This window comes from Malus sylvestris, chromosome 13, assembly GCF_916048215.2.
Source record: "Malus sylvestris chromosome 13, drMalSylv7.2, whole genome shotgun sequence".
Classification (NCBI taxonomy): domain Eukaryota; kingdom Viridiplantae; phylum Streptophyta; class Magnoliopsida; order Rosales; family Rosaceae; genus Malus; species Malus sylvestris.
The window spans coordinates 25282728-25306150 of record NC_062272.1 but is presented as its reverse complement, the minus strand read 5'-3'; the positions used below and the strand labels follow the sequence as shown (position 1 = coordinate 25306150).

The 23423-nt window shown below is 37.2% G+C and overlaps 2 protein-coding genes across 3 annotated transcripts; both read right to left on the bottom strand.

Annotated features, from left to right (window-relative positions):
• Positions 1-1337: 1337 nt before the first annotated feature.
• LOC126595565 (peroxidase 16-like) lies at positions 1338-3231 on the bottom strand. Its single transcript, XM_050261843.1, has 4 exons — positions 2983-3231; positions 2703-2900; positions 2310-2475; positions 1338-2077 (listed from the first exon to the last, which is right to left on the bottom strand). Exons 1-4 carry the CDS (start codon positions 3190-3192, stop codon positions 1671-1673), a joined length of 981 nt encoding a protein of 326 aa, XP_050117800.1. The 5' UTR covers positions 3193-3231; the 3' UTR covers positions 1338-1670.
• Positions 3232-9092: 5861 nt separating this feature from the next.
• On the bottom strand, positions 9093-23150 carry LOC126596005 (phosphoribulokinase, chloroplastic-like). Of its 2 annotated transcripts, XM_050262429.1 has the most exons (5): positions 23008-23150; positions 22829-22913; positions 22054-22326; positions 21298-21350; positions 9093-9243 (listed from the first exon to the last, which is right to left on the bottom strand). In XM_050262429.1, exons 2-4 carry the CDS (start codon positions 22894-22896, stop codon positions 21338-21340), a joined length of 354 nt encoding a protein of 117 aa, XP_050118386.1. In that variant the 5' UTR covers positions 22897-22913; positions 23008-23150; the 3' UTR covers positions 9093-9243; positions 21298-21337. The 2 variants fall into 2 exon arrangements, with proteins under 2 accessions (XP_050118386.1, XP_050118385.1); XM_050262428.1 differs by lacking the exons at positions 9093-9243; positions 21298-21350 and adding an exon at positions 21529-21719.
• Positions 23151-23423: the final 273 nt, after the last annotated feature.

The window sequence follows — 23423 nt, the reverse complement described above, 5'->3', positions numbered from 1 at the left end:
GGCGCCTTTGTGCCTCCTGTTTCCACTTTTCTTGTGGGCCGAAGCCCAGTCATCCAACCCAGGAAGGAGGCCCGCGCCTCCCTTCCTCCCATTCCAACACAAGCCCGAGCCTCATCGACCCAGCGCCCATCAACTCAGCCCAAGTCGAGCCACTCTTGCCCAACCAGCCACCATCGTGTTAAGCAGTCCCATGGTAGCAACCATGTCGTGGCCCACTCCAACCAGTTTTTCACACATCCTCGACCCCCGTCGAGCCAAATTTCAACTCCTAAGGCTCCCAAGGAAAAATTAATCTTTTTTTTCACCTTGATGCGGCGTGAAGACGAAGAAAGCAACGAAAGACGTTCCTTTGCACGGGCAAGTGTAAAAGATTGTTAGGGGAGGGGGAATAAATATCCTCTAGCTCTCTCTCTCTTGTAGGGTAGAATAAATTGCTCTCTAAAGTTGATTTAATAATCTACTTAAGGTAGACTTAAATAGACTTTAGAAGTAATTTATTTCCCTTTCCTAGAAGGATCCAATTTCCAATTAAAGAAGGAATCTACATCAAAATAGGAACCAATCCTATGTTTCCTAAAGTAAGAAGATCTCTACACATGCTTCCCTTTTCTGCGAGCAGCCCAACAGGTGTGGAGCAAAAAATAATCAAGAAAAATATGGAGGCGACACGTGGATTCTTGGGTGAAAAAGACAAAATTACCCTCGAGGCACACCGGAACTCCCGCGTGCAAGAAGTGGACAATAACGGCTCAATCAAGGTCAAAGATGAACAAAATAGGTATTTATTCAAAACCTATTTCATCAATCCTCATCAAATCCTCCCCATAACCCCTATTTGTTCCTTTCAAATTAGGATTAATTCCCAAAATTAATTAATTAATTGGTTAATTTTCTAATTAATTTCCTAATTGATTGCAAGATATTATTTTGACATAATATATTGCAATTAGAGCCAAAAACCACCATAAGTGGCCGGACCCCTTTTCTCCAAATAGGGGCCCACCACACCCCTATAAATAGCTCTCATTTCTCCTAAAAATCTAAGTCAAATTCTCTTCTAAAATTCTCCAAATTTTTCTAAACATTTTTCCCTTAAATTCTAACTTTGGCATTGGAGATTCTTGGGCCAAAGCCACCCCCCTTCCATTCATCGTGGGCGCGTGAAGCTCTTGGCTTAAGGTGTTGATTATTTTGCAAGTGCATTTTCGTCCAAGAAGAAGAAGGCGGAAATTTGCATCTACTTATTTATATAATCATCCAATTGATTCTTTCTGAATTTGAATGACAGTAAAAGAGACCTGTCCAGTAGCTAACAAACAATATATTCTATGACCATGTGGCACCAAATAAAGTTATTTTTTTTATTTCCATCTTCAAGTATTTCATTTAAATTAACTGCTAAAAATGCATTATTCCAGCAACTTGAAGATTCCTTGCACAGCTAATCAAGCAGAGCTTTTCTACGAAATAAAAACAGTGATACATTTCCCTCTGCCAACTAACTGCTAATTGTATCCTGAAGCTGATGAGTTACTCTCACACTCAAACATTGTGACTATGCATAACGAAGTTTTACACTCCCATAATAACCAAAAAAAAAAAACATTCAATCAATATAAAAATAGTTTTTCGAGAGATTATCCAGTTGAATCTATCCAGTTTAATCCATTCTAGTTTGGGCGAGTGCAGTCTCGCCGAATCTCGCCTTGATTGCCCGTCAGAACCCCAATTCTGCCTAACTTAGTCATGGCTTGTATAAAAGCTTGATTAAAAGCTGCATTACTTGATGCAAATTGGTTGACGGTTGCCCTTGTTCTTGTATCTGTAAACAGTATCTGATCAGAGGTGAACAGACCCTTTCCTTGCTGAAGATTCTGGAAGTAAACATTGTCAAATGCTCGAGGTGTGGTTGGGTCCATGTTAATGGCAATTCTGGGATCCACTCGAGTTGGACACATCTGTCGAAGCTGCAATGCATAAGCTGGATCGAGTGTCGGATCAATACGGGTTTTGCTGCTGAAGCTGTAGATTCTCTTGGAAAACCGGCTGCAATGAGAGAAACCAAGTGTGTGCGCACCTAACAAAAGCATGCGAGTTAGAAAAAACATTAACTTTTCGTTACCAGCATGTTTTCTTGCAAGATTGTCAATCTAAATCTTTGATCAGAAGTGTTGTTTTAGCATGCGGTGGTAGATTCACAGTCTAACAACATATATAGGCCAAGATAACATTACGACAAATTAGAGAGACAAAAATAATGGTAACCCTAAAAAGACCTTAGGAATCACTGGCAAATAAAAGAAGACTACCTGATAATGCAACCATGTCAGTCTGGGAGAGACCATGAGAGGTAAACATGGTGTTAAGCTGGTCTAGATTGAAAGTAGGGGAAGGAAGGCGTCTCTGAACACTAGCCATAGTAGATACCCTTCCATCTCGCCTACCCAGTTCAACTGTATAAGATGGTCCCCCAGCCTGCTTGAAATATGTGCATTAGACAAAACGTAGGATAAGATTATTCAAATAAGATAACGATTAATCATTAACTTATTACATAATGGTAGTAGTTAGACTAATATTCTCAATCGTTAGGTTAAATTTAAAAAGCTTATTTGGCTTCTGTCCTACTATGATGACAGCAGATACTAAATAAATTTAAAGAAAAACTAATCAAATTAATAACGGTAAGGAGAATATTATACCAGCTGTACAACATCTCTAGTAGCCAGAGCAAGAATATCTGCACATGAAACCTTGTTTTTGCAGTTAGGATCGCTATCAACCGCTGCCTTGGCTTTGATCACAGTGTCAAATCCATCTCCAGCAAGCGAAAGGTTATCGGGGTGATCCTTCTCCCCCTGATTAGTTGGTGACTGAATCAACACTGAAGCATCACAACCCTGTACCAATGAAGGCAACACATTAAACACATGGAAACTTGGCAAACCGAAAGTTGGAATTTGAAAGGACCTAGCTACTAACCCGAACAAAGCAGTCGTGGAAGAAGAGCCTCAAAGTGGCTGGAGCAGTTACAAAAGTCTGCTGGAACTTGGTTTTGACAGCAGAAGAGACTATGGACTCAAGATTTGGACACGTGCCTTTGTAGAAGTCTGTCCTAAGTTGAGCACAAGCTGTTCCAAGAAGGAAAGGGATGAGAAAAGCAGATAGGAGAATGCAACTACGAGTTTCCATGTCTTAATATCTTTAATTTGATGTTAGTGTTTGTGCTATGGGGATTCGAGACCTACTTATACAATGACATTAGGGACATACAAGATTGACATGATTTTAAAACTTAAAAACTAAAAGCATATTGCTGTTAAAAATAAACAACTGTGGTCCTTGGACCTTTGTTGGGACATACACTCTGGCATGATTATATTATCTATTAGCCAGTTTGTTTTGAGTTTCAAATGGAAAATATTGGACTTTTGGAGTTGAGGAGTCATTTTTCTTTCAAACTAATTACAGTGTGATATGTTGAAAAATATTTTTTTTTTGTGATCTTTCTGTTACTTTTATGTATCAAATTGTGATTTATAGGTAAGTAAAAATTGTCCGTTATATATAAGGAGTCAAACAATGTTCTTTAAAAATAGAGAAACAACTTTTATGACCTTATGGCACCCTACGCAATATAAGTTGCTCTTGTTAAATAGAGCTGAGTTGTTATTTTGCACCATGTTCTAGCACATGGAAAGTAGTTACATAAACCTTGTTTTTTATTTTATTCAAACACAAAGGTCGGCTAATACGGGTTTGACAAATGATTTGTCTCTTGGCTGAAAACTGGATATATAGTTGTTTTATCTGTGTGTGGGGTTTGTAGGATCATGACAGGCGAAAAATACGTAGGCAAATAGGCGTCTAGGGGCGAAGAGGGTCTAGACAACTAAAAGGACAACCAATTCATTTTATAAAAATTATGCAAAAAATTGGAGCAATGATGAGTTTTGATTCATGAACTAAAAAAATCAGTGAATATTGATTCCTAAATTTGCTATAATACTAAACAATAGTTATCTTGACAAACTTCGTTAGAACTTTTATCCAAAATAAAGAGTTTAAGGAAGCGAAAAATGGATAGAATTTTTAACAGAATTAGCCGAAATGGCCATCACTTTACATTATAACAAGTTTAAGGACCAATATTCACTCATTTTTAGTTCAAAAACCAAAGCTCCAATTGAGTTAAAGTCAGGAGCCATTGCTCTAATTATCTCTAAATTAAATTATGGAACCATTTGGATTTTTAGATAGTTAGCAATGTGACCACAAATTTATGCCAACTCAAATGCAATTTAATTCCCAACCACCATCAATTGTTCATCATTCATCCTCCGCAGGCCATGACAAAATATACATGAAATGAAGAAAAAAAAAATAATGATCATCAACTCGAGCATGGACATGTACCACTGTTTATAAATGTATTAGGATAAGAATTTATTAATTTTCGTTTTTATTTTTCATAAGTTTAAGCTGTTCAATGTGGACATTTTATGTGGTTTATTAGCATTTACATAATTGTTTCCATAATATACATATTGTTCTTAATTGCTTTGCCTAAAAGAGTTACTAATTTATAAAACCTCTTGAATGATTAATAGTTACACAGGCTCCAAACGGTGATTACGCTAAATTAATCTCTATTGCAATAAGCCAAGAGAAGTCTTGAATTCATCATTACCCTTGAAAGTTCTTTGTCACCACTACTCGATCAAAATTCAACTGATGACATTTAAATTCAATTCAAATTCATATAAAGTACTTTCATTTTGAAATCAATAGAAACTATATTGTATGTTGATCCAATGGTGGATAACCACGAAATTTCATGATGTATATATAATAATTAAAGATTTGAAGATCCTAATAAGGGTTTGTTTTGTATTCTTCTTGAATTTGATATTTTTATTTTAAAAAAGTAATAATGGTAGCTAAACTACTCAATACTCATTAGTTTCAAAGACTAAATATAATAAGGATACCGAACGTGCCCTCATTTACTTTAGACCTTTCCAAAATTGCATTTTATAATTTTCAGAAATGAACCCGGAATGCAACATATATACTTGACAACCCATCTCATCAGAAGGTTGGCGAAAAGAAAATAATATTAAAGGAATGGATATCCTAATAGAATGCCGATTCCCCCAAATGATAGACTACAATTTATTCGTGTTTGGATTTCTATTCCCAGGTGTGATTGCCTTTGATTCCAAACTATATTCAAGCAACGAATGCAATTAAACACAAGAGACATGAAAGAGCAACCCCACACCCACCCACAAAGCAAGTTTTAGTAATAAAATTAGTAGGACTGAAATTGGAGCAAAGACAAATATAGGAGGATATTGTAAACTTACCTAACATTACAAATGTAAACTTAATTAGTAGCTAGAGTTTCATGAGAAAGATAGGATAAAATTAAAATAAATGATTAAAATATGTAAAATAGCAGAGTTGCCGCCATTAATTTTAACACTAAAAGGAACTCCCGAATCTTAACAGATCAGTAGAGAGCTCCACGACCGGTTCAAGGGAAGGGACTAAATAAAACCTCAACCTAACATAAAAAGTTGTGTTCCTAAAAACATAATGCCCAATTCAATAAAAAAAAATTGAGAGAGAATTTTTAATTCCATAATCCAGATATATCAATGCAACCACTCTGAATTAATGTTTCATTTTTGGCTAGTTTAGGAGAGTTTGTTCATAGAGAACGTGGAAACAAAAACAATAGAATTCTAGTATATAATTACAAAGAAATAGAATTAATTTAAGAAAATAATTATATTCCAAGGGAATATTATTTAGTTTTAGTAAAGCCAAGTTGCCGACGTTCCATATATATTAGTAAAGTCAATCATATGCTACTGGATGTGCTGCAGTCGGATCACAAAATAATACATGATTTTCTCCAATCCAATCAATTGTTCAGAAAAGGAGGCATAAAATTTTGTTTTTATAAAATCATAAAAATATTTTTGACAAAATCCTTAGTTATTTTGACAAGCAATTCTTCCTATTTATAATTAATTAAATAGCTGAAGCCAATCTACAGACGTGAGTTTACCACAAGTTGATAATAAACGTGTATTGCCATACATTCCATCCATGGCAATGCCTGGCAACGGTATAATTAAATATTTTGTAGAAATTAAAAAAAAAACAATTCAATTAAAATACATAATCACATTCATTTGATATTGTCTATAATAACGTTGTATGTATGAGCCTTGAAGTCACCCCGGTTTGCTGCACTTATGTCAACTGTCATTTAACAACGCAAAAGGCCATTGGACTAAGAGTTGCGTCCCTTAAATCAAATTGGCGTATTGAAATTTTATTTGAACCTAAATATTTTTTCTCTATATTCCTATTAAAATATCTCTGCTAAAATTTCTAAGTTTACCCTTACGTAAATGAAAAAAATAATGAAAGAAAACCTAAGAACCCAAAACCCACCCAAGCACTCGCGACACCTTCCCTTGACATCATCAACGACCACGATCCCCTCCAATTTTTTACTTCTTTCATTCTTCTACCCCGCTTATGTTTACCATTGAGATAAAATCACAATGCTCCGCGGTCGTCTTTTCGACAACGGCACCGCTCTGTCAACTCCCCTCCTCATCAGCATCTTTCTCTTCCCCAATCAGTTTAAACTGTAGTTTCCACTTTCATGCATCATTCTTCCAAGTGTCATCCCGATCTTCCAAAATTTTATGTTACCACTTGTTTGTAATAAAAGCAAAAACACTAATTCAAATCGAAGAGTAATACCAATTAATGACCAGGAATACTTATTGTGAAAAAAATCAAAAAAAAAAAAAAAAGCTTTAATGAAAAGGATTTCGGCTAACTTTAATTTAATAAAAAAAATCATCCAAAACTATTATTTAACCAAAATGACTTACAATTTAATCATAAGGAAACTATTCATACACTAGACCTTACAAACATAAAAACTCACAAACTGAATTAAAAGCCCAATCAACAGTAAATGTTTTTTCCAAAACTGCCCCTGACAGAACCCAACCAGTCCCGTTAGCCTTCTAGTTCCCTTGCCACCGTTTCTCTTTTTCCTTCTTATCCCGTTAGCCTCTTTTTTATGTGTTTTTATTGGGATTGATCGCCTCCTGTACAGTTTTTCTTTTCCTTTTTTCTTTTTCTTGTTAAAGTGCTTTTAAGGTTATAATTCTTAATTATTGGTTTGAATTAAGTAACACTCTTTAATTTTTCAACAAGTATCACAATAATAAATATGGTAATTGGGTTTGGTTTCGCCAAGAAATTTGTGTTATTGGTCCAAATCAAACGTTTGTTTTATACCTTTTTTTATGATTTTGCGGTGGTCCTGCAATTCATTTTGGGCCAACGTGGATCCCAGGTAACAGTGGCAGCAGTATTTGAATGTTCGTTGACAAGACAACTATCTCTCTTCTCATATCTTCTCATATCTTCTCATCTCCTCTACTCTCCTCTCCTTCTTTGAAAGGAGATCGCCGTCGTGTCATGAAGAAACAGGGGAGAGAGCATAGCAAAGATTAAACGATCAAATGCTTGTTGTTAATGTTAAAATTGGAAAGTCATAATAAAGAAATAGTTCAATTCTAGAAATAATGTGTTTTTGCACTATCTATATAAAAAATTGGTTCATTAACTACGTGTTTTCTTTCATTTTTAAAAATAGTATGAGTTATTTTGGTTCAATTTCATAAATAGTGTAGATTATTTTGGTTCAGTCTCAAAATCGAAACCGATAGAGAAAAGTGTGTGGCGTATAGCAGAGGTTTGTCAAGTATTTTTTAGCACGGCACAAATTGCTTCCTTTTGTATCTCCTCCCTTTAAGGTCCGTTTTTGGTTTGAATCCATGTTATGTGAGAAGTTCTTCCTTCCTTCCCATCCTATATGCTATCTTCTAGTAATTAAATTTAGAACCCACTCAACATATTCCTCATTTGTTTCCCATAGCCATATACTCTTTTACTTGCAGAACATTAATCATATATATATATATATATATATATATATATATATATATATATATATATATTTTAATATATATATATATATATATATATATATATATATATATATTAACAAACAATATTTTTACACTAAAGGGGTGGGAAAGTAGGCTAAACTTCACAATGGGCTAGCAATAATGTGGTTCAAATTCGCATTTGATGAGAATTAAACCTAAGACCTGTCACTTACAAGTGAAGAGAAATATTACTAGACCATAATACCAAGTGACAATCATATATAATTAAAATTAAATTGATTAAATCTCGATAGGGAAATTGGGCCAAGTTATGTCTTTTTATTTTTGGGTGATGGAGCTTAGGAGCTTCAACTACATTTATGGTGTGCATAAAAATTTGTAAATGAAATTAAAGGAAGTAAAATGAGAAAGAATAATTGCTTATTTACTAACTTATAAACTAGTAAACAAATTAGAGAAATTGAATTGAGAAGGATTTAGATTGAGGAAGATTCAAAAACAAAATCATGTTGAAATGCTTATTGAAATATTTATAGAATCAAAGTAAGATTAATATAAATTTCACATATAAATTATTTATAAACTAAACACTGACTATTTCTTAAATATACACACACCCTCTCTCCTACCCTCATTATTTTTTTAAACTAACTATTTCTGAAATTGAACACGGGTACCATACTATTTCTGAAACTAAACACTGACTATTTCTGAAATTGAACACGGGTACTATCACTATTTCTTAAAATAAGCATTGGTATTATCACTATGTCTTAAACTAAACATAACTATTTCTCGAATTGAACACATGTACTATCACTATTTCTCAAGCTGAACGCTGGTGCTATCACTATTTCTAAAACTAAACACAGGTACTAAACTATTTCTGGAACTAACTATTTATGAAACTCAACACGAGTACACTATTTCTGAAACTGATTATTTATAAAACTCAACACAGGTACGCTATTTATAAAACTGACTATTTATGAAACTCAACACATGTATACTATTTATGAAATTGAAAACGAGTATGCTATTTTTGAAACTGAAAATGGATAAATTTTTTCTAAAACTGACTATTGATTTTCTGAACTTGGATGCACCACATCTGTAATTTTGTTTGAAGGCTAAACCTTAGCAGTCCAAGTTGCAATTTTATTTGCATATGTTATTATATATATATACATGCTTCTCATCCTTTTGAAAAAGGCACCTGCTTGATACGTGATAGGAGCATATTTATGCGCCTTAGTTAGCTTGTTCTTGTGCATTTACGTTGTTTTTCCTTAGTTAAAGTACTCTTTTAAGCTAGTTTTATGTATTTTCAGGTTATAAGGGCAAAGTATGTGAAAGGATGCATTTTGGAGCCTTTTGGAGCAAATTAGAGCTTGGAATGGACATCATATGCTTGGAGCCAAGAGGATGGACGAAATTGAAGAGTCGAAGATGATGTTTCCTACTTGAACAAGGTTTCCTAGTCGAAGTAGGAAAGCGCCTAATTAAAGATGAAATCCTAATCAACAAAGGATTCCTAATCAACGAGGGATTCCTAGTTGATGGTGGATTCCTAGAAGAATGAAGATTCCTACTCGAATAAGGTTTCCTACTCAAAGTAGGAAAGTTAAATCCAAATGGCCTCAAGTTTCAGCAACAAAGAAGATTTCCAAGTCCGAGAAGGAAAGGTTTCCAAGATGAAGTAGGAGAAGAATTCCAAGTCAAGAGAGGATTGAGACATGTTTTCCTAATGCTAGAAGGACTCCTAAGTGTTGTAGGACACAAATGAGAAGTTTCTAGAAGAATTCCCCTCCTTGCCGTGAGTTTCTACAATTCCTATCAGTTTTGGGGCTTTCTAGAAGCCCTATCCCTAATCCCTACATTGGTGCCGCACCCTAGCTTCTAGATGCCCTAGTTCCTTGCCTTGCAAGGCATTCTAGAAGCCCTATCCTTTATCCTACAAACCTGCCGCACCTAGGACCCCTTTTCCCTTGCAAAATCTGATTGTTTAACCTCTTTCCTGATGGATTTGACTTTCTAGAAGGCCTAATCTGATTCACCTAGGGTTTTAGGGCCCTATAAATAGGTGTGCCGCACCCCTTCGCATTCACCACTCACCACAATTCACAATTCACTCCAGAAATTCACAAGAACCCTTTGCCGCACCAATTCACTCCCATTCACCATACAATCTGACCTTGCCGCACCCCCCACCCTTCCTAAACACTTCTACCTTAGTCCATACTCATCCACCCATACATATAAGTCCCAACATGTCCCTAAAGTCCTTTGCCGCAGCAAGGAGGAGGAGAAGGAGCCTTGGAAGTTCATGCCGTGCAAGTTCAAGTGGCTGGAAGTTTTAGGTGTTTCCTTCCCTTTGATTTCAATGTTTAAACTTATTACTCTTTGTTTTATGCTTATGAGGAACTAAACCCCCCCTTGGCTAGGGAGGATTCGAAATACATGTTTATGCTTGCGATATGATTTGATTACTTCTAATTGCGTTTCATAAGTTGTGAATTCAATTTACTTATCTATGTGAATTACATTGATTTGTGTGTGTTGGTTGAGAGTGCACGCTTAATTATCATGCATAAATTGAATGCTAGGATATAAGGAAATTTCACCTAATCGTTATGGACTTATATTCACAAGTGGTAAAGGTTGATGATCTCAATCGCGTTAAGTAAATTCTTGGCATAAGTTTCATGCAATCATAGTAACAAGTGCTTCGTCAATGCTTATGGTTTTCATAGAACTTAATGATTCTTGCTTGTATCTCTATTATGCAATCATGTAGGGGACTTGTGGGGAATGTTTTGAGTTGTCGTATGCAATCATCCAATTCAATAACGTTAGGAAAATCTGAAGGTTAATTTAAGCGGACCTAATTAACTTGGGGCATTGAGAATTCATGGTTTATTGAAAAGCAATTGGAAATCGTTTTGAATGCAAGTATAACATGTGTGGAGATGAACCCCTTAGCTAGCCTTCCATTCATCCATTTAAACCAAATTCGTTTTCAAAACTGTTTTGTTTTACAAAGTTTATGTCTTGTTTTAAATTCGTCCAAACCAATTCCCCCTTTGTTTTAAAGTGTCAAATTAGTTAGTAAGTGTTTTACTCTGTGTTTTTAAGTGTTTTGATTCAAGTTAAAACCCAAATTCGTCCAATTTGGTGCTTAGTGTCCAAAACTGCCCAGAAAGTGGTTTTTAGGCTGTTTTGAGTCTTTTTGTTTGTTTTGGTATTTTAAAGTTTAGTTTTGCATTCTTTGAGTTTAGTTTAGTGTTTTAAACTTGTTTTTACGTATTTGAGTCAGTTTTCAAGTGATTTTGCAATCCCTCATAATCCCCGGCCTAGAACGATCCCTACTTACATACTTACTACAATTGATAAAAAGAGGGTTAATTTGAGTGCTAGTTAATATCATATCAAATTTTGGCGCCGTTGCCGGGGATTAGCAACTTTGCTAATCCCTTGGATTGTTATTTTCGTTTTTCTTATTAGATCAGATTCTTATGTTATTTTGTTTCTTGTTTTAGGTACTTGTTTATGACTCGGAGTTCTAATCCGGTTCACGAACATATTTTAGACTTTGACGACGATTTTGAGCGTGAGTTGAGACGAAAGAGGAAGAACCCGGAACGTAGTGAATCAAGTGCAAGATCCGAGTCCGTTTCTGAATTTGAAGAGGAAGTGGAAGACATGGCAGTGGACAACCGAACGATCAAGGAGCTTTCCGCTTCGGGATTGGATAATGCCGCACCTCTATGTATTCAATACCCTAGGGCGGCTCCAGACAAAACTGCCGAGTTCGAATTGAAGTCAAGCTTGTTACATCACATTCCAAAGTACCATGGGCTGTCCATGGAAGATCCGAACAAGCACTTGAAGGAGTTTGAAGTCGTTTGCTCAAGCATGACTCCGGTGAACGTGGATGAGAGCATCTTGAAGATGAAGGCCTTTCCCTTTTCTCTCCTAGAGAAGGCGAAAGATTGGTTGTACGAATTGGCTCCCGGAACTGTCACATCATGGGAGAGCATGAAACGAGCTTTCTTGGAGAAGTTTTTCCCAACTTCTCGAGTCATCCTCCTACGCAAAAGGATAAGTGGCATTCAACAAGATGAAGGTGAATCATTTCCTACTTATTATGAACGTTTTAAATCTCTTGTTGCTTCATGTCCACAGCATCAAATGAAGGATGAACTACTTCTACAATACTTCTACGAGGGACTTCTACCAATTGAACGTCAAATGCTAGATGCCTTAGCGGGAGGAGCATTGGTGGACAAGACCCCTATGGCTGCAAAGATGTTGATTGCTAATCGAGCGTTGAACGCTCAACAATACGAAGGTGTTGGACAAAGGAGCATGTCACGACAACATCAAGTCAATGAGGTAAGTGCCATAACCGAACTTCAAAATCAAATGGCTAACCTTACTACGTTGCTTTCTCAGGTGGTGGAATGTCCAAAAGTCAAAACCGTAGCCTCTTGTGGTGTATGCTCCATGCAAGGACACCCTACGGACAAGTGCCCACAATTGATCGAGAATGGAGGGTGGGAGACACTCAATGCCGTGGGATATGGCAACCAATACCAATCACGTGGTGATCCATTTTCCAATACTTACAATCCCGGTTGGCGTGATCATCCGAATTTCAAATGGCGAGACCCCCAACAAGGCCAACAACAAAGCGGATTTAGGCAACAACCCCTGGGTTTCTATCAAAAGCCGTTGGCACCACCACAAGCCCAAGCACAACCTGCCCAAAGCAATGTAGGTAATTCAAGTGATAATGATAAAAAATTTCAATTACTTACTACTTTGACGCAGGAAGTCCAAACTCAAAACAAAGAGAGGCAAATCCAAGACAAGAAGGTGGACAACTTGGAGAAGCAAGTGGGACAAATTGCCGAGTTCATGGGGCAATTTCGTGAGCAAGGAAGGTTGCCTAGCTCAACGGTGGTCAATCCGAAAGGTGGATTCGAATCTGCAAAAGCTATGCATTTGCGAAGTGGAAAGCAAGTTGGATCTGACCTCAAACCATCCAAGTCACGTTCCAACGAGGAGGACGAGTTGAGAATTGAAGAGGAGGAGCAAAGGCCACTCACGGCCAAGGTGGAACCAACCTTGCCGCAAGTTCCAAGTGACCCCAATTCGTCCAATTCGTCCAATAAAGGTAAAAACGTGTCAAGTTCAGTTCCTACTAATGATTTTCCTGCGAATGTTCCTTTTCCTAGTAGGTTTAAGCAAACAAAGAAAGAAGAAGCGGAAAAGGACATTTTGGAGACGTTTCGGAAAGTTCAAGTCAATATCCCCCTTTTGGACGCAATCAAGCAAGTCCCGAGGTACGCCAAGTTCTTGAAGGAACTTTGCACCAATAGGAGGAGGATTTCGACCAAGGAAGTGGTCAAAGTAGGTGAAAACGTCTCAGCCATCTTACAACGCAAGCTGCCCCCGAAATGCAAAGATCCGGGTAGTTTTACAATTCCGTGTGTTATTGGTAATTCTAGGTTTGAATCTGCCATGTTAGACCTAGGTGCATCTATAAATGTCATGCCATATTCAATTTATGCATCTATGAACCTAGAAGCGTTGAAAAACGATGGTGTGATCATACAATTAGCCGATAGATCTAATGCCTATCCAAAGGGAGTTTTGGAAGATGTGTTAGTGCAGGTTAATCATTTAATCTTCCCGGCGGACTTCTACGAACTTGAGATGGATGAATCGGACCATGCCCCTTCATTGCCCATCCTCCTTGGAAGGCCATTCATGAAAACTGCTCGGACAAAGATTGACGTCTATAATGGCACGTTGACGATGGAATTTGATGGGGAAGTTATTAATTTTAATCTTTCTGATTCTATGAAGTACCCTAGTGAGAATCATTCATGTTTTGCTATTGATGTAATTGACTCTTTGTCGCAGGACCATTTTGACAAATTGTACGACGATGCACTTGAATTGGTCATTGCGCAAGGCATGAACAAGCAAAACATTGAAACCACAACCATGGGAACCCACATCATGCATGGTCATTCTTTTGCCGTGCCCCCTAATGATGAGGTCATTGAGATGGTGGCTGCCCTCGAGTCATTACCATCACAATCGGGTAAGTATTCGGACCCTATTTTAAGTTCAGTTTCGGCTAATAAAATGCTTCCCTCAGTTGTGCAGCCACCTACACTTGAACTTAAGTCGTTGCCTAGTCATTTGAAGTACGTTTTCTTGGGCGAGGATGACACGTTGCCCGTCATTATTTCATCCTCACTCACGGCACAAGAAGAGAGCAAATTGGTGCGAGTGCTTAAGGAGTACAAAACGGCAATTGGATGGACATTGGCCGACATCAAGGGAATTAGCCCTACTACATGCATGCATCGCATACTTCTAGAGGAGGGGTCCAAAACATCCCGAGAGGCTCAACGCCGTCTCAACCCTCTGATGATGGAAGTGGTGAAAAAGGAGGTAATCAAGCTTTTGGATTGTGGAGTAATCTATCCCATCTCGGATAGCAAGTGGGTCTCACCCGTTCAATGCGTTCTGAAGAAATCTGTAGTGACTGTGGTTGCAAATGCCGAGAATGAACTTGTTCCTCAACGCATTCAAACCGGTTGGAGGGTGTGCATCGATTATAGGAAGCTAAACGCCGCAACAAGGAAGGATCACTTCCCATTGCCGTTCATCGACCAAATGCTTGAAAGGTTAGCCGGTTATGCTTTCTATTGTTTTCTTGATGGTTATTCTGGTTATAATCAAATTGTCATAACACCCGAAGATCAAGAAAAAACCACTTTTACATGCCCCTTTGGTACTTTTGCATATCGTCGCATGCCTTTTGGTTTATGTAATGCACCTGCTACATTTCAAAGATGCATGATGAGCATATTTTCTGATTATGTTGAGAAAATCATTGAAGTGTTTATGGATGATTTTAGCGTGTTTGGTGATTCTTTTGATGGTTGCTTGCATAATCTTAGTTTAATCTTAAAACGTTGCGTTGAAACTAACCTTGTTCTTAATTGGGAAAAATGCCATTTCATGGTTAAACAAGGCATAGTTTTAGGTCATATAGTCTCTGAAAACGGTATTGAGGTTGATAAGTCGAAAATAGATCTTGTACGTCACTTACCCTCTCCAACTTCGGTTAGAGAGGTTTGTTCTTTCCTTGGCCATGCAGGTTTCTATCGTAGGTTTATCAAGGATTTCTCAAAGGTTGCACAACCTCTTTGCCGTCTCCTACAAAAAGACGTGACGTTTGAATTCGCCAAGGAGTGCACGGCATCATTCAACCAACTTAAGGAGTTGTTGACCACGGCACCCATCATTGTTCCACCGGATTGGAGTTTACCTTTCGAGCTCATGTGTGATGCGTTCGACTATGCTTTAGGAGCTGTTTTAGGACAAAGAAAGGACAAGAGGCCGCATGTCATCTACTACGCCTCACGGACGTTGAATGATGCACAATTGAACTACTCCACTACGGAAAAAGAACTTCTTGCCGTTGTCTTTGCTTTAGATAAATTTCGATCATATCTAATTGGTACTAAAGTAATTGTTTTCACTGATCATGCATCTCTGAAGTACTTGCTCACCAAAAAGGAGGCTAAGCCACGACTAATTCGATGGATGTTGCTACTTCAAGAGTTCGACATAGAGATTCGGGACAAGAAGGGAAGTGAAAACGTGGTGGCTGACCACCTAAGCCGAATGGTGCACAATGAAGAGGCCCTACCCATTGCCGAGACATTCCCCGATGAACAATTGTTGTCCAGGTTAGTGCACCTTGGTATGCCGATATTGTTAATTTTTTGGTGTCAAAACGTATTCCAAGTGAGTTCACTAGGCACCAACGTGATAAACTTAGGCATGATGCACGGTTTTATGTGTGGGATGATCCGTACTTATGGAAATTTTGCCCCGATCAGATTATACGTCGTTGTGTGCACGATTCTGAATGTCATTCAATTTTGAGTTTTTGTCACACATATGCATGTGGAGGACACTTTGGCACACAACGCACAGCCCTCAAGGTGTTACAAAGTGGATTCTATTGGCCTAGTATTTTTAAAAATGCGAAAACTTTTTGCTTAACATGTGATAAATGCCAACGAATGGGTGGAATTAGTGCAAGGGACCAAATGCCGCAGGTTTCTATCCTAAATGTTGAAATTTTTTATGTTTGGGGTATTGATTTTATGGGTCCCTTCCCTTCATCGTATGGTTTCATGTATATTTTGCTTGCGGTTGATTATGTGTCGAAATTGGTGGAAGTCAAGGCCACCCGGACTAATGATTCTAAAGTGGTTGCAGATTTTATTAGAACTAACATTTTTGCAAGGTTCGGAATGCCACGAGTGATCATTAGTGATGGAGGGTCACACTTTTGCAATCGGACCATTGAAGCGTTATTGAGAAAATACAGTGTCACCCATAAGGTTTCTACACCTTACCATCCTCAAATGAATGGCCAAGCCGAGGTTTCCAACCGAGAGATCAAGCAAATACTTGAGAAGACCGTTGGGCCAACAAGGAAGGATTGGAGCTTACGGTTAGATGATGCACTTTGGGCATATCGTATGGCGTACAAAACCCCCATTGGGATGTCTCCCTTTCGACTTGTCTATGGCAAGGCGTGCCATCTTCCCGTTGAATTGGAGCACAAAGCACTTTAGGCCATCAAGAAGTTTAACATGAACCTCGATGAAGCGGAAAATCAAAGGAGATTGCAATTGAATGAGCTTGATGAGATACGGCATGAGGCGTACGATAATGCAAGCATTTACAAGCAAAAGACCAAAGCTTTCCATGACAACATGATCCGTGGGAAATCATTCTCAATTGGACAGAAAGTGCTATTGTTCAATTCCCGTTTACGTTTGTTTCCCGGTAAGTTACGTTCTAAGTGGATTGGACCGTTTGTTATTACTAATGTTTTTGTTCATGGTGCAGTCAAAATCCAAAGCTTGAAAACGGGACAAGAATTCAAGGTGAACGGGCATCGTTTGAAGCCCTATTATGACACCTTTGTGGAGCATGCCGTGGATGACATACCCTTGGATGCCGTGAGCCCTAGTAAGGAGTGAATGAGGTCTTCGTCTGGCTGTACGACGTTAAAGCAAGCGCTACTTGGGAGGCAACCCATGCATTCAACAAAGGAAGACATAGAGAGCACTCGAATTCTATATTTGCGTTCCTAAACTCTTCTCTTTGTCTTTTATTTCGTTTCTGCCATGATTAGTGTGTTAGTTGCTGTTTATTTGTTCGTTTGTTAATTGTGTTAGTTTATGCTTGAAACATTGAGGACAATGTTTGATTTAAGTGTGGGGGGGTAACCAAAGTGTTTTCTTGCAAATTCGTAGGGTTTTCTCACTCATGATTTCTAATGTTGTTTCTTGCTGTTTTTAAGCCTTTTTAAGCTATTTTGGTGTGTTTTAGTGTATTTTGAGTCAAAAATTCGAAAATCCCATAAAAAAATTTGAAAAATTTGTTTTAAAAACCCAAAAAGAGTCATTTTTGTGTGTTTGTTTGTGTCTTAGGGTACCTTCCAACACAATGATGAGGATTCGGTTTGTAATTGCATGACTGTTAAAGAGAGTTATACACATGGATGAAAGTTTGATTTACTCTTTGTGTATGCTTGGTTGTGGTTATAACTTATGAATTCACATGTAATCATAAAGGTAAAATCTGTTTTTGTAACATGCTTGAAGGAAGGAACTCAACTAACGCTACAACCTTGTGAGACTTGAGCCTAAACGTTTATTTGGAGAGTTAAAATCTGTGCATTCTTTGTTTTCTAAAGTCGTTGCATGATCTCATTATTCTTTGCTTGGTTGCTACTTAGAAGGCGTTTCATCACTTAGAACCAAACACTAGAACTCATGCCCATTTCATTCAAAACATGTCATTGATTTGCATAACACATATTCAAGATTAAGTTGTGTAGTGTCCACCATGGCCAAAAAGCCTTCATCCCCATGTTCATTTGTTTTGTAGGTTTTTAACCCCGTTGAGCCTTGTTTAGCCTATGTTTTCTTCGTTAACCCACATTATCCTCACCTAGCCTAGATTAGGACCATCCATACCTTTGTTCTTGAAGCATAGTAATAAATGACTCAAAATTAATTCCTTTTGGTCATTGTTGGCAGAAAACAAGTGTGGGGGAAGTGAGTTTTGTTGTGGGTGTGCCAAAGTCTTGAATGAGGCACGAAAAGGAAAAGAAAAAGAAAAATTTCGTGGAAAATAAAAAGGAAAATAAAAATGTTGTGAAAAGAATGCAAAGGAGTTGAAAAGATGTGAAAAAGAGTTCTAAAGTATTGATTGTTGAAGAAAGGGTCCAAAAAGTTGAATTCGGCCCTAATTGTTGTTGAATCTTCCCTTTGTGTTTAAAAGTTAATTTCTGCATGCTAATGGGAATTCTGAGTACGATTTCATTGTTTTGCTTACTATTGCTATAAGAACGTTTGTTTTCCCTATCCTTTCGTTGTTAGCCAACTCCCCTAGCCCCGTTACAACCCTTGACTTTAATCTTGAGTGTTGTGTGTTTCAATTTGTGGAGTTTGAGTTTGGTATGTGCATATGGTGTCACTGGTTCTCGCATCTAAGTAGTAGCATTCCATTCATGAGATCATATTGATAAACATGTTTATTAACTCCGAAAAGTGCTTTCTTTGTTATACATATATGTGAGCGTTCGTTTTCATATTTACATCAATCTTCTCACATATAGCTAGTATAGGGTGTGTAGTCAGAAAATCTGTGTGAAAATTGAGTGCATATCTAGTAAGGAATTGAGGAAATTCTCTAAGGCATGTTACTACATTCAAAACATTGTTTTAATTGGTTAAATGAGAACTAGTAAGTAGTGACTATGATTAAGTATGTGCTTAAGCGTAAAGATGGCTAAAATCTGTGGGAATGATGATTTTTAACATGTCATGTGCATTGGAAATCCCTGAGGCGATTGTTGGAAGGTTTAGGTTGTGTTTTACTTGTTTTATTTCGTTTTGTTTACTTTGTTTCATTTTGTTTTGCTCGAGGATTAGCAAAAGCTAAGTGTGGAGGAATTTGATAGGAGCATATTTATGTGCCTTAGTTAGCTTGTTCTTGTGCATTTACGTTGTTTTTCCTTAGTTAAAGTACTCTTTTAAGCTAGTTTTATGTATTTTCAGGTTCTAAGGGCAAAGTATGCGAAATGATGCATTTTGGAGCCTTTTGGAGCAAATTAGAGCTTGGAATGGACATCATATGCTTGGAGCCAAGAGGATGGACGAAATTGAAGAGTCGAAGATGATGTTTCCTACTTGAACAAGGTTTCCTAGTCGAAGTAGGAAAGCGCCTAATTAAAGATGAAATCCTAATCAACAAAGGATTCCTAATCAACGAGGGATTCCTAGTTGAAGGTGGATTCCTAGAAGAATGAAGATTCCTACTCGAATAAGGTTTCCTACTCAAAGTAGGAAAGTTAAATCCAAATGGCCTCAAGTTTCAGCAACAAAGAAGATTTCCAAGTCCGAGAAGGAAAGGTTTCCAAGATGAAGTAGGAGAAGAATTCCAAGTCAAGAGAGGATTGAGACATGTTTTCCTAATGCTAGAAGGACTCCTAAGTGTTGTAGGACACAAATGAAAAGTTTCTAGAAGAATTCCCCTCCTTGCCGTGAGTTTCTACAATTCCTATCAGTTTTGGGGCTTTCTAGAAGCCCTATCCCTAATCCCTACATTGGTGCCGCACCCTAGCTTCTAGATGCCCTAGTTCCTTGCCTTGCAAGGCATTCTAGAAGCCCTATCCTTTATCCTACAAACCTGCCGCACCTAGGACCCATTTTCCCTTGCAAAATCTGATTGTTTAACCTCTTTCCTGATGGATTTGACTTTCTAGAAGGCCTAATCTGATTCACCTAGGGTTTTAGGGCCCTATAAATAGGTGTGCCACACCCCTTCACATTCACCACTCACCATAATTCACAATTCACTCCATAAATTCACAAGAACCCTTTGCCGCACCAATTCACTCCCATTCACCATACAATCTGACCTTGCCGCACCCCCCACCCTTCCTAAACACTTCTACCTTAGTCCATACTCATCCACCCATACATATAAGTCCCAACCTGTCCCTAAAGTCCTTTGCCGCAGCAAGGAGGAGGAGAAAGAGCCTTGGAAGTTCATGCCGTGCAAGTTCAAGTGGCTGGAAGTTTTAGGTGTTTCCTTCCCTTTGATTTCAATGTTTAAACTTATTACTCTTTGTTTTATGCTTATGAGGAACTAAACCCCCCCTTGGCTAGGGGGGATTCGAAATTCATGTTTATGCTTGCGATATGATTTGATTACTTCTAATTGCGTTTCATAAGTTGTGAATTCAATTTACTTATCTATGTGAATTACATTGATTTGTGTGTGTTGGTTGAGAGTGCACGCTTAATTATCATGCATAAATTGAATGCTAGGATATAAGGAAATTTCACCTAATCGTTATGGACTTATATTCACAAGTGGTAAAGGTTGATGATCTCAATCGCGTTAAGTAAATTCTTGGCATAAGTTTCATGCAATCATAGTAACAAGTGCTTCGTCAATGCTTATGGTTTTCATAGAACTTAATGATTCTTGCTTGTATCTCTATTATGCAATCATGTAGGGGACTTGTGGGGAATGTTTTGAGTTGTCGTATGCAATCATCCAATTCAATAACGTTAGGAAAATCTGAAGGTTAATTTAAGCGGACCTAATTAACTTGGGGCATTGAGAATTCATGGTTTATTGAAAAGCAATTGGAAATCGTTTTGAATGCAAGTATAACATGTGTGGAGATGAACCCCTTAGCTAGCCTTCCATTCATCCATTTAAACCAAATTCGTTTTCAAAACTGTTTTGTTTTACAAAGTTTATGTCTTGTTTTAAATTCGTCCAAACCAATTCCCCCTTTGTTTTAAAGTGTTAAATTAGTTAGTAAGTGTTTTACTCTGTGTTTTTAAGTGTTTTGATTCAAGTTAAAACCCAAATTCGTCCAATTTGGTGCTTAGTGTCCAAAACTGCCCAGAAAGTGGTTTTTAGGCTGTTTTGAGTCTTTTGGTTTGTTTTGGTATTTTAAAGTTTAGTTTTGCATTCTTTGAGTTTAGTTTAGTGTTTTAAACTTGTTTTTACGTATTTGAGTCAGTTTTCAAGTGATTTTGCAATCCCTCCTAATCCTCGGCCTAGAACGATCCCTACTTACATACTTACTACAATTGATAAAAAGAGGGTTAATTTGAGTGCTAGTTAATATCATATCAATACGCGGAATAACCTCCTCTCTCTTGGCAACTTCTTCTTTGCTCTCATAACACCCAACTGCAATGAAAAACTTCAAATACCCATAAACAAAAATTTTCACATCCAGAACATTAAGAAACTATCAATTTAGCCTAGTATACCTATGATTACGAACAACATAGTGAATATAAACTTACACACATGGAATTGATTACAAAGTCTTAATCAAACTCAGAACCCAAGAGACACTAAGAAGTCAATAAAGAGACACCAAAACATGGTTTACATCCAATTGATTTCGGTTTAGTAAATAAATGTACGTACTACATCTTTAAAAGGATTATATGCAACGCAAGTGGCCAACTAGAGTTATAATCTTCATCATTTTTTGGTCAATGAGTTATCATTCTAGATCTTGGTATCCAGTTCAATGATTGCAGCATGCAGCTGATACATAAAAACAATTAAGAATTGAACAAAGAACACTGGGTTAGCATATGTGGATTTATCAATTAATGAGTACCTCATCCAAAATATAAAAGAAGATTTGTTTTACTCTCGCTAAATTACGTGGATACTCTCATCTAAAAAATAATATTAAGTGCAATTTTACGAAATCGGTTTAGATGAATTAAGGGTAAAAATATCGCTTTAGAAGAAAGATTCTAATTAAGAACAAGTCCAGGATTTCATGAATGTGTAGTGAGGAAAAATAATAAAGTAGTGATTAATTAGTTAATGCAAGTGATTAAGATGAGTAATTAAGTAGACATGCACTTACATTGCACGTAAACCTTCAATGACAAGAATCTTGGGGGAACTTGATGAGCTCAGGAGGATCCAAGCGACCAGAAACATTGTGTAAATAGGCTTCTCAACAGCCTTCCCTTCCTTGATTGCCTTCATCTGCTTATACATAAGATCGAAGTCGGTAGCTCTTGGGTCTAGCATCGTCACTTCTTTCTCCTTCCTCCATGTCATGTCTAGGGAATGGTAATCATCCAAGCATATCACCGCCGTGGTGTTGCTGATGAGCATGTTGGAGTCAAACAGCCTGAAATATGCATTTGACAACTTCGCAATCAATTTCAACTTCAATGGACTGAAATTTGAGATAAAAACTAACATCTCACTGAAATTTGTAAAAAAGAAATCATAGAGAGTATTGTAATTTTTATTTATTGTTTTCGAAAATCATCGCTCAAGTTTTGATTGGATTTGGTAGACCCATCAAGTCATCACACCATAAAAAATAATCGTAAGAAGAAAAGAGAAATCATACACTCCCAATTCATAAAAAAAAAATTAAAAAAAAAAAAAAATACAATCCCCCCATATATCCAAAAAATAAATAAAAATACATGGATGCACAAATACATAGAGACCACAAACAGATTCATTATAAGCATGGATGAATTTACATCATGGAAGCATTGATAATTTTTGCATTTATTCTCTCAGCCACAAACATCGCAGAGATTACATGACAAAGTCAAAAGTGAATATGAAGCTACAGCACCGACAAAAGAAAGAAGGGATGGAATTTTTCTTTTTACCTTATCATTCTTGAATCCGCAAACCTCGAGATCTCCGCCGTTTGTTTGTTCATCCAATCTGAAGCCATGGCCTAAAATCAAAGTCCTACATAGCGAAATCATGCATAAGTAATATATTGAGCTTTTCATTCCAATTCTTTGAACAATAAAATCAGAGATGAAGGATGGCAAATGGTTACCTTTGTGATATCGGCATCTTGGTGGCTTTGGGTGGTTGAAGGATGATTGAGGTAGGGTTTGGTATTTGGACGGAGAAGAAGATATTGTTCCGCCATTTTCAGAGTTTGATGGAGAAGAAGATATAAAGGAAACAGACTAAATAAACGGGCCAAGACTTGGACGTTAGGGGTAAATTCGGAAGCTTGATAATTGTTTTTACTTGGGCCAGCTTTATTGGGCTAGTTTGGTATTGGGTTTTGTCATAACCATTAAATAAAATTATTACATTGCTTTTGGTTAAAATTTAAAGTTTTAAAGCCCTTTTCATTAGTTTTACCAAGAATACTTTCCTTCCCAGACCTATTTACAAATTGTACCATAACGATAGAGGGAGATATCTAGTACATAGAACAAATTAATATATAGATAAAAGTCA